Below are 12213 nucleotides of genomic sequence, written 5' to 3'. Positions count from 1 at the left end.
GGAAAAGCACTGTACTTTTCAATGAAGATAACTTTAAACTAGTCTTAACTTTAAAGAAATACACTCTATACATTGCTAATGTGGTAAATGACTATTCTAGCTGCAAATGTCTGTTTTTTGGTGCAATATCTACATAGGTGTATAGAGGCCCATTTCCAGCAACTATCACTCCAGTGTTCTAATGGTACAATGTGTTTGCTCATTGGCTCAGAAGGCTAATTGATGATTAGAAAACCCTTGTGCAATCATGTTCACACATCTGAAAACAGTTTAGCTCGTTACAGAAGCTACAAAACGGACCTTCCTTTGAGCAGATTGAGTTTCTGGAGCATCACATTTATGGGGTCAATTAAACGCTCAAAATGGCCAGAAAAAGAGAATGTTCATCTAAAAATTCGACAGTCTATTCTTGTTCTTAGAAATGAAGGCTATTCCACAAAATTGTTTGGGTGACCCCCAAATTTTTGAACGGTAGTGTATGTCATTCGAAATAATTTGGGATTGACCAGTAACTTAAATTCCCTTGGAGGAAGAACTGGTCCAAACGCAACAGTACCCACTCCTAGTGATACGGAGTACTTATTTCATAAGAACCACACTTACCGTATTTTTCGGACTATAAGTCGCAGTTTTTTTCATAGTTTGGCCGACTTATACTCAGGAGCGACTTATGTGTGAAATGATTAACACATTAGCGTAAAATATCAAATAATATTATTTATCTCATTCACGTAAGAGACTAGACGTATAAGATTTCATGGGATTTAGCGATTAGGAGTGACAGATTGTTTGGTAAACGTATAGCATGTTCTATATGTTATAGTTATTTGAATGACTCTTACCATAATATGTTACGTTAACATACCAGTTGGTTATTTATGCCTTATATAACGTACACTTATTCAGCCTGTTGTTCACTATTCTTTATTTATTTTAAATTGCCTTTCAAATGTCTATTCTTGGTGTTGGCTTTTATCAAATACATTTCCCCCCCAAAATGCGATTTATACTCCAGTGTGACTCCTGTGTCAATCTTGTGGGATCATTCTGTTACGTCACTTACTGCCCCACTGTGGATTATACGTGTAATGCATCTGATCTGATACGACAGGCTTCTTTGTGGAAAAACTGATGACCCTTCTTTATTATGCATTTTCAGCCGGTGCGACTTATACTCCGGAGCGACTTATACTCCGAAAAATACGGTATATTAATAATATATATATATTTATATGTATATAGAAGTAAGTGTGTGTGTTTACATAACATGTCAAAACTGAGCCAAAGTTTTTTTTTCTGGACTGGAAATGACACAAGAAAGTAGCAAAGACATGTTAGGGGCCCAAATTAAAAAAAATTTGCCATATCTATTTTAATAATCATTTAAATCTCCCTGAGAGCCAGTGTCCTCTGCAGTGGACATTGTTTTTTTAGAGATACACATTTTGGGAAGAGAAAAAAATTGCCTCTTAGGCAAAACACAAATGTCTACTGCAGTGGACACACAAACATCCCTTTGGTCTAAGGTTTCATGTCAATTGTTCTTAGTTTCTATTGCAATTCATACATTGCGTAAAATGCATTCTGTAAACCAAACAAAAACCTTTAGTGTGTTGTTTATTATTTATTTTAATAATATAAGGGGGGAATAAAATGTGTCTATTGATTGTGATTTGGAGCTCACTTTTTAACTCGGGCAGACAGAAATAAGACAACTGTAGAATTTGTCAGAGATTTTTTATGTTCCAACTGGTATACAAAATGAAAATTTTGCAGAGAGCAATCGTAATCAACACCTAGATCAGTGGTTCTTAACCTGGGTTCGATGGAACCCTACGGGTTCGGTGAGTCGGCCTCAGGGGTTCGGCGGAGGTCAAAACACACCCGACTCATCGTGTAAATACAAACTTCTCCCTATCGGCGTATTACGGATACGGCAACAGCTGACTGATTTGCAGGTGTGTAATTTGTTGTGAGTTTATGCACTGTGTTGGTGTTGTTCTTTGAACAAGGTGATGTTCATGCACGGGTCATTTTGTGCACCAGTAAAAAAACATGGTAACACTTTAGTATGGGGAACATATTCACCATTAATTAGTTGCTTATTAACATGCAAATTAGTAACATATTGGCTCTTAACTAGTCATTATTAAGTACTTATTAAGGCCTTATTCGGCATGGCCTTATTATAACCCTAACCCTCTAACCCTGGCCCTAACCCAAACCAAATAACTCTAAATTAAGTCTTTATTACTTAGAATATGTTCCCTAGTGTCCAAATAACTCTACATTAAGTCTTTGTTACTTAGAATATGTTCCTCTAGTGTCCAAATAACTCTAAATTAAGTCTTTGTTACTTAGAATATGTTCCCCTAGTGTCCAAATAACTCTAAATTAAGTCTTTGTTACTTAGAATATGTTCCCCCAGTGTCCAAATAACTCTAAATTTAGTCTTTGCTACTTAGAATATGTTCCCCTAGTGTCCAAATAACTCTAAATTAAGTCTTTGTTACTTAGAATATGTTCCCCTAGTGTCCAAATAACTCTAAATTAAGTCTATGTTACTTAGAATATGTTCCCTGAGTGTCCAAATAACTCTAAATTAAGTATTTGTTACTTAAAATATGTTCCCCTAGTGTCCAAATAACTTTAAATTTAGTCTTTGTTATTTAGAATAAGTTCCCCTAGTGTCCAAATAACTCTAAATTAAGTCTTTATTACTTAGAATATGTTCCACTAGTGTCCAAATAACTCAAAATGTAGTCTTTGCTACTTAGAATATGTTCCCCTAGTGTCCAAATAATTCTACATTAAGTCTTTGTTACTTAGAATATGTTCCCCTAGTGTCCAAATAACTCTAAATTAAGTCTTTGTTGCTTAGAAAATGTTCCCCTAGGGTCCAAATGACCCTACATTAAGTCTTTGTTACTTAGAATATGTTCCCCTAGTGTCCAAATAACTCTAAATTTAGTCTTTGTTAATTAGAATATTTTCCCCTGGTGTCCAAATAAATCTAAATTTAGTCTTTGTTACTTAGAATATGTTCCCCTAGTGTCCAAATAACTTTAAATTTTGTCTTTGTTACTTAGAATATGTTCCCCTAGGGTCCAAATAACTCTAAATTGAGTCTTTGTTACTTAGAATATGTTCCCTGAGTGTCCAAATAACTCTAAATTGAGTCTTTGTTACTTAGAATATGTTCCCCTAGTGTCCAAATAACTCTAATCTAAGTCTTTGTTACTTAGAATATGTTCCCCTAGTGTCCAAATAACTCTAAAATGAGTCTTTGTTACTTAGAATATGTTCCCCTAGTGTCCAAATAACTCTAAATTTAGTCTTTGTTAATTAGAATATTTTCCCAGATTGTCCAAATAAATCTAAATTTAGTCTTTGTTACTTAGAATATGTTCCCCTAGTGTCCAAATAACTTTAAATTTTGTCTTTGTTACTTAGAATATGTTCCCCTAGTGTCCAAATAACTCTAAATTTAGTCTTTGTTACTTAGAATATGTTCCCCTAGTGTCCAAATAACTCTAAATTTAGTCTTTGTTACTTAGAATATGTTCCCCTAGTGTCCAAATAACTCTAAATTTAGTCTTTGTTACTTAGAATATGTTCCCCTAGTGTCCAAATAACTCTAAATTTATGTCTTTGTTACTAAGAATATGTTCCCCTAGTGTCCAAATAACTCAAAATTAAGTCTTTGTTACTTAGAATATGTTCCCCTAGTGTCCAAATAACTCTAAATGTAGTCTTTGTTACTTAGAATATGTTCCCCTAGTGTCCAAATAACTCTAAATTTAGTCTTTGTTACTTAGAATATGTTCCCCTAGTGTCCAAATAACTCTAAATTTAGTCTTTGTTACTTAGAATATGTTCCCCTAGTGTCCAAATAACTCTAAATTTATGTCTTTGTTACTTAGAATATGTTCCCCTAGTGTCCAAATAACTCTAAATTTAGTCTTTGTTACTTAGAATATGTTCCCCTAGTGTCCAAATAACTCTAAATTTATGTCTTTGTTACTTAGAATATGTTCCCCTAGTGTCCAAATAACTCTAAATTTAGTCTTTGTTACTTAGAATATGTTCCCCTAGTGTCCAAATAACTCTAAATTTAGTCTTTGTTACTTAGAATATGTTCCCCTAGTGTCCAAATAACTCTAAATTTATGTCTTTGTTACTTAGAATATGTTCCCCTAGTGTCCAAATAACTCTAAATTTAGTCTTTGTTACTTAGAATATGTTCCCCTAGTGTCCAAATAACTCTAAATTTATGTCTTTGTTACTTAGAATATGTTCCCCTAGTGTCCAAATAACTCTAAATTTATGTCTTTGTTACTTAGAATATGTTCCCCTAGTGTCCAAATAACTCTAAATTTATGTCTTTGTTACTTAGAATATGTTCCCCTAGTGTCCAAATAACTCTAAATTTATGTCTTTGTTACTTAGAATATGTTCCCCTAGTGTCCAAATAACTCTAAATTTAGTCTTTGTTACTTAGAATATGTTCCCCTAGTGTCCAAATAACTCTAAATTTATGTCTTTGTTACTTAGAATATGTTCCCCTAGTGTCCAAATAACTCTAAATTTAGTCTTTGTTACTTAGAATATGTTCCCCTAGTGTCCAAATAACTCTAAATTTATGTTTTTGTTACTTAGAATATGTTCCCCTAGTGTCCAAATAACTCTAAATTTAGTCTTTGTTACTTAGAATATGTTCCCCTAGTGTCCAAATAACTCTAAATTTAGTCTTTGTTACTTAGAATATGTTCCCCTAGTGTCCAAATAACTCTAAATTTATGTCTTTGATACTTAGAATATGTTCCCCATACTAAAGTGTTACCAAAAACATATAACTTTGTCTTGAATTTAAAAAATAAAAAAAATAAAAAAAAATTCACTAAAGAAGGGTTCGGTGAATGCGCATATGAAACTGGTGGGGTTCGGTACCTCCAACAAGGTTAAGAACCACTGACCTAGATGTACCACACATGAATCCATTGAACATGCTAAGAGACTGGTATAGATGAGTAAAATGTGCTTATAGTGCCATGTTGTTTAGATTAGTTGTAATTATTTATTGCTAAGCGTAAATTAGTACTGATGGTGTGCATTTTTAATCCATTTCCTTCACGTACCAGTCGGGCAGGAAAGAATAGGATGAGTTCCTGTGAACAGAGTAGGTCACATTGGAGTCCTTTTCCCTGGAGAATAGATATACCACACTGCAATAGAGAGAAATCCTGTTAACAGGCTAAAGTTGTATCTTTTTTAACAAAAGGTCTCACCAGGGATCGTCTTCGGTCGCCACCTTCTTGACAAAAGACAGGAATTTGCTGCAGAAGTTCATGCAGACGTTTGGCTTCCAGAATTTGACCTCACGCTGCTCAAAAGATACAAATAAAGTTACTCTTTGTTTCCCATTGCAATGACATCTAACAACAACAACAACAACAGTGTACCTCAGCAATCTTAGGAATATCGCTGACTTCAAAAGTCTTCACAGACTCAACAATTCCGTCGTCATTACGGAAGCCTGTGACGATGCGAGAGACTCCGAGAAGGTAGGACTGTGCCCACCAATGGTTGAGCTTATACCTGAGAAGAAATCAAATGAGTCAGAGAACAAAGCGAAATAAGATCTACTAGGCTGCATCCACATTTTTGTTTTGGTACTCTAGTATGGACCAAAAAATTTAAAAGATTGGTTGTTCTGCCTTGTTTGTTGAATTTATTAATAATATATGTAAAACCAGTGTTTAAGTTCACTTTGGAATTCAACAGTGAGGTGCACTTCCTCCTTTAGACAGCAGGAGGCCGCATTGCCTAGTTTACAGTAATGTCCATAATAGCAGGGAACAAGAAGGAGTTCCTTTCAAGTAGACTTTAAGCTAGTTCAGTGACGATCGCAAACGTTTTCATCTGCTCGAATCTCATGCCAAACAAAGTATCATCGGTATGTATTGTTGAGTAGTATGCTAATATTTGATGGAGTTGTATTATTTGTTGGTGTGATGTAATTTGGGACGTTTTATGGCCAAAAGTCAGTCATGCTAATTTTCGGAATTCATACAGTGAAGTAAATGTTAGCATAGTAAGCTAGTTTGCTATAAAGCACTTATATTACATATTTTGTGGCATTTATTTGTCCATTTAAGTTCAATACACAGCATAATGCACGTTTTATCGTAATGGGATTGTGTGTGTGTAATAAGGCTGTGTGTGCATGTCTGTAATGTAAGCATCCTTTCTGCTTGTATGCTTTCAGTTTTACCCTTTTTAGGGTCAATAAACCTGTGGACAAGAAGACGTTTTTCAGAGTGTTTTATCAAGAAAAGGTGTTAGGGTAAAGCCAAGATATTTCTACATATCGAGGGCGGCACAGTAAAACGATGTCTTTAACGCAGAAGATAAGACCGCATACACGAGAACAAACAATGGATTGCACAGAAAGCTCATTACGGACAAAATCTACCACTTCACGTGCTTCAACGAGGTCAAAAGCTTCCTCCACCGAGGCTGCAGCTACCAAAGCACGCGCAAAAGCAGAGGCAGCCAAAGTACGTCTGTCTTTTGCACAAAAAGAAATGACACTCAAAGTGGAAAAAGCACAACTGGACGTGGAAAAAGCACAACTAGAAGCTAAGATGGACATGCTCTTACTGGAGCAGGACGCAGCAGCTGCACTCGCCAAAGCGGAGGTCTTGGAAGCCGCTGTGGAAGGAAGTGATCGAAGCAGCTCCTATCTTCACATCAAGCAGTTGTTTGAACATTCAGTTGACACATTAGAGCGCACAAAAGAATACATAGCCACTCAGGCCCAAGAGCCAAGTCAAATAAAAGTTGAATCACTACACCAACAGCCATCGTCATGGAGTGAAACACAACATTATAAACCACCAGATGTGAACTCCATTCAACACTCACATCTCCAGACAGAGCACAATAAACACAGAGTTGGGTTTGTTTCTACCCTACAACAAATGACGACACCTTCACAGCCAGAAGTCATCAGTCATCAGTCCATCTTCAAACAACATACAAGACAATCACCAAGATTACAAGTCAAGCTACAGTTCTCCTTTGCATTCAAAGTCCAGCCGTACACCTTGTCAGCCTGTCTACGATCAAGGGAATGTGGCAGACTTCGCAAGATATCTAGCTCACCGTGAGCTAGTAACAAAGAGTCTGATAAAGTTCAGCGACCAGCCATGCAGTTACAGGGCATGGAAACAGTCCTTTGTGAACACAGTCAGAGGCCTCAACATAACGTCCAGCGAAGAAATGGATTTGTTGGTCACGTGGCTAGGGAAGGAGTCAGCTGAGCACGCAAAACGCATCAGGGCTGTCCATGTCAACTCCCCAGACAAAGGCCTAAAAAGGATATGGGACAGACTGGAAACCTGTTACGGCGCACCCGAAATGGTGGAGGATTCCCTCTTTAAAAGGATCCACGGCTTCCCTAAAATCATCAACAGAGACTATTCAAAGCTCCATGAGTTGAGTGATTTTCTCATAGAATTGGAGGCAGCCAAGGAAGATGGAGACCTGCCTGGCCTAGCATATTTGGACACAGCGCGTGGGATAAACCCATTAGTTCAAAAGTTACCATTCAACCTTCAAGAAAAGTGGCTCAACGTTGGCACAAACTACAAATTACAACACAATGTAACATTTCCCCCTTTTATGTTTTTGTTGACTTCATTGGAAAACAAGCTATAATTAGGAATGACCCAGGCTTCAAGTTTGCAGGTCAAATTGACACCTCAAAAGCAGACAGAGTCCAATGGAAGCAAATCCAAAATAGAGAAGTCTCAGTTCATAAGATCGATTTCCAGTCTACTGCCCCTCCTATTAATGACAAGCAACACTTTGAAGCTGATGATCCTGAGAAACAATGCCCTATTCATAAAAAACCTCACATGCTCCATAAATGTCGGGCCTTCCGTGCAATGCCGTTGGAACAACGCAAGGAATTCCTGAAAGAGAATGGCATATGTTTTAAGTGTTGCACATCCACTCAACATATAGCAAAAAACTGTAAATGTATTACTAAGTGCACTGAGTGTGAGAGCGCAAAGCACATTTCTGCACTTCATCCTGGACCTGCACCATGGATCCAGGTCCCAACCCCCCTGACACAGCTTGGCGGGGAGCAAGACTCAGGACCTTCAACTGAGGTCAGTGCTCGATGTACAGATGTATGTGGTGGCGATCAAAGCTACAAATCCTGCTCAAAGATCTGCCTTGTTAAAATATATCCTAGCGGCCGTCCTGAGAAATCACTGAAAGTTTATGCAATCATCGACGAGCAGAGTAACAAGTCCCTTGCTCGTTCAGAGTTCTTTGAGATCTTCAACATTCAAAGTCCTTCATCTCCATACACACTCCGAACCTGCTCTGGAGTGACGGAAACCACTGGGAGAAGAGCTTCAGGCTACAACGTTGAATCCATGGATGGAAAAGTGTGCCTCTCTTTACCAAGCCTCCTGGAATGTGATGATCTACCTAACAACAGATCAGAAATCCCAACACCTAATGCTGCAGCCAACCATACTCACCTCAAATCAGTTGCTAACCTCATCCCAGAGCTGGATCCTAACGCGTCCATCATGCTTCTCCTTGGGAGAGACATCATCTCTGTCCACAAAGTGCGCAAGCAGGTTGATGGGCCACGCGATGGTCCCTATGCTCAAAAACTTGACCTGGGATGGGTGATCGTTGGAAATGTATGCTTGGGAGGTGTTCACAAGCCGACCACAGTGAATAACTTCAACACCATTACATTTGAACAAAGGCGTCCCACAGTCTTTACACCTTGTCCTAACATATTTCAAGTCAAGGAGAGACATGGCCAGTTTCAAAGCCCTGAATACTCAAAGGTAACCTTCACAAAGAAATGTAAGCAAGATGACGTGGGCGCTACAGTGTTTCGGCAGACCAAAGATGACAACAAAGTCGGTCCATCCATTGATGACATCGCCTTCCTGCAAATCATGGAGAGGGATTTGAAAAAGGACATAACAAACAGCTGGGTAGCTCCGCTGCCATTTAAGACTCCAAGGCCCAAGCTTCCTGACAACAAAGTTCAAGCCTTAAAGCGTTTTTCCTCTTTGAGACGCAACTTCGAAAGAAAACCAGTGATGAAAGAGCACTTTTTTAGCTTCATGGAAAATATCTTTCAAAATGAACATGCTGAAATAGCCCCTCCACTCACATCTAATGAAGAAAGATGGTATTTACCAGCCTTTGGTGTTTACCATCCAAAGAAACCTGGGAACATCCGTGTGGTGTTTGACTTCAGCGCCCAATACAATGGTGTGTCACTAAACGACGTGCTGTTAACTGGACCCGACCTCAACAACACCCTTATAGGGGTACTCCTCAGGTTTCGCAAAGAAGCTGTAGCCATAACAGCAGACATTCAGCAGATGTACCACTGTTTCTTAGTCAGAGAAGAAGACCGCAATTATCTCAGGTTTTTATGGTTCAGAAACAACAACTCATCTGAAGACATCATGGAATACAGAATGAGGGTCCATGTCTTTGGAAATTGTCCCTCTCCCGCAGTGGCCATCTACTGTTTAAGACAGTCAGTGAAAAATGCAGAGCCCGTTGTAAAGCAGTTTGTCAACCGTAACTTTTATGTAGGTGACGGGCTAACGTCACTTCCCTCCGTCGAAGCTGCAGTGAAGCTGCTCAAGAGGACGCAAGAGGTTCTGTCAGACTCAAACTTGAGGCTTCACAAAATCGCCTCAAATAAAGGAGAAGTTATGAACGCATTCCCATCTCAGGACCATGCCATCAACTTAAAGGACCTGGACTTCACTTCAGATATCTTGCCCATGCAACGTAGTCTGGGACTTAACTGGGATCTAATGTCAGACACATTTACCTTTCAAGTAGCTGATGAGCAAAAGCCTTTCACCCGCAGAGGTGTCTTGTCAACTGTCAACAGCATCTATGATCCCCTAGGATTTCTTGCCCCTGTCACCATACAAGGCAAACTGATCCTGCGTGAGCTCATGGAGAACAACGGAGATTGGGATGCACCTCTTCCTCAAGAAATGGAAGAGACATGGTCAACGTGGCGATGCTCATTGAAAGATCTCAGCAATCTCCACATCCCAAGAGTTTACACACAGGCCTCTCCTACAGCGGTGTCAAAAAGAGAGATAGTCATCTTTTGTGACGCTTCCACAAAGGCAATTGCAGCAGTTGCATACTTAAAACTAACAGAGAAAAATGGAACCAACCACGTGGGCTTTCTCATGGGAAAAGCCAAGCTTACACCCTTGTCAGAACAAACTGTCCCTAGACTTGAGCTTTGTTCTGCAGTATCAGCGGTGGAGCTTGCCGAGCTCATCACCTCAGAGATGGACATGGAGGTTGACATCACTTTCTACAGTGACAGCAAGGTCGTTCTTGGTGCCATCATCAATGCCAGACCTCTTGTACCAGTGTCCACCGACCCAGATGACCCGCAAATACTCTCACCAGCAACACTCCTCACACAAAAGGTCAGTCCTTCAACTGCTCCCGTAGGCGACTGGGTAAAAAATCTCCACAAGCAACAGTGGCGTCAAATCCAGCATTTGGCTCAAACCTTTTGGGACAAATGGAAGAAGCAATACCTATCCACACTTCAGCCACGGAGGAAGTGGCATTCACCCCACCCTAACCTCCTGCCTGGAAGTGTAGTGCTCCTCAAAGATGACCAACTGAAGAGAAACCATTGGCCTTTAGGACTAATTACACAAGTCTTCCCAAGCAAAGATGGCAGAGTTCGCAAAGTGGAGATAAAAGTCTCCAGAAAGGATGGGACCAAAGTGTTCCTGCGGCCGGTCACAGAGACAATCCTGCTTATGGCACCAGAGAAGCCACAGTATCCTTTGGGACAGTTTGGTAGTGGCGGTTTAATCCGCCAGGCGGGGAGTGTTCTGCCTTGTTTGTTGAATTTATTAATAATATATGTAAAACCAGTGTTTAAGTTCACTTTGGAATTCAACAGTGAGGTGCACTTCCTCCTTTAGACAGCAGGAGGCAGCATTGCCTAGTTTACAGTAATGTCTATGATAGCAGGGCACAACAAGGAGTTCCTTTCAAGTAGACTTTAAGCTAGTTCAGTGACGATCGCAAACATTTTCATCTGCTCGAATCTCATGCCAAACAAAGTATCATCGGTATGTATTGTTGAGTAGTATGCTAATATTTAATTGAGTTGTATAATTTGTTGGTTGTGATGTAATTTGGGACGTTTTATGGCCAAAAGTCAGTCATGCTAATTTTCGGAATTCATACAGTGAAGTGAATGTTAGCATAGTAAGCTGGTTTGCTATAAAGCACTTATATTACATATTTTGTGGCATTTATTTGTCCATTTAAGTTCAATACACAGCATAATGCACGTTTTATCGTAATGGGATTGTGTGTGTGTAATAAGGCTGTGTGTGCATGTCTGTAATGTAAGCATCCTTTCTGCTTGTATGCTTTCAGTTTTACCCTTTTTAGGGTCAATAAACCTGTGGACAAGAAGATGTTTTTCAGAGTGTTTGATCAAGAAAAGGTGTTAGGGTAAAGCCAATATATTTCTACATATCGAGGGCGGCACAGGTTTTGGTACTTATCGCTTATACTGGTATTTTTTTTAATCATTGGACGAAATTAATAATTTTTGGCTGGTAGAGCCATGAAACAAAAAGGTGGCTCCGCTGTAGTGGCTGGTGACCGCAGGAGCTCAGGGCTCTTGTCTTTCCCCCTTTGTGTTTGTGGTGTTTCCCTCTTGTTTTTTCTATGTTTCTTGAATCGGCCCTCTTCAGGACTGTGCAACAAGGGGTGACACTTTCGTGGCTTCTGCCCTGCTTTTTGGTGCTTTTTTGGGAACTTTAGGATGCGCCTCAGGGGAAGCCGTGGCTTTGTTTGCGCCAGAGACAGGCTGCTGGAGCCCGCGTGTAGAAACCGGAAGAGATGCGCAGGAGGAGACAGGGCTGCGGCGCTAGTAGCGTTGGGCGTCGGGATAGACTAGCTTCACGGAACCCTGGCTGAGTGGGCATGTATCGGACACTTCTGTCTCTTTGGATCGGGATAGACGAGCTTCACTGAACCCTGGCTGAGTGGGCATGTATCGGACACTTCTGTCTCTTTGGATCGGGATAGACGAGCTTCACTGAACCCTGGCTGAGTGGGCATGTATCGGACACTTCTGTCTCTTTG

At 39.8% G+C, this 12213-nt stretch overlaps 1 protein-coding gene across 2 annotated transcripts in view; it reads right to left on the bottom strand.

Moving 5' to 3' along the window:
- Positions 1 to 1734: 1734 nt before the first annotated feature.
- Positions 1735 to 12213, bottom strand: part of LOC133664714 (decapping and exoribonuclease protein-like) — a 29061-nt gene continuing 18582 nt past the window's right edge. For both annotated transcript variants that reach the window (XM_062069560.1, XM_062069561.1), the window contains exons 5-7: positions 5463 to 5598; positions 5289 to 5383; positions 1735 to 5225 (exon numbers count right to left, since the gene is read on the bottom strand). In XM_062069560.1, coding sequence (XP_061925544.1) covers positions 5117 to 5225; positions 5289 to 5383; positions 5463 to 5598 — 340 coding nt within the window. In that variant the 3' untranslated portion in view covers positions 1735 to 5116. The remainder of the gene's footprint in view (positions 5226 to 5288; positions 5384 to 5462; positions 5599 to 12213) is intronic.

The sequence above is a fragment of the Entelurus aequoreus genome, linkage group LG14 (assembly GCF_033978785.1).
Source record: "Entelurus aequoreus isolate RoL-2023_Sb linkage group LG14, RoL_Eaeq_v1.1, whole genome shotgun sequence".
Lineage (NCBI taxonomy): Eukaryota > Metazoa > Chordata > Actinopteri > Syngnathiformes > Syngnathidae > Entelurus > Entelurus aequoreus.
The sequence above is the reverse complement of the archived record's forward strand: the minus strand, read 5'-3'. Positions and strand labels throughout refer to the sequence as shown.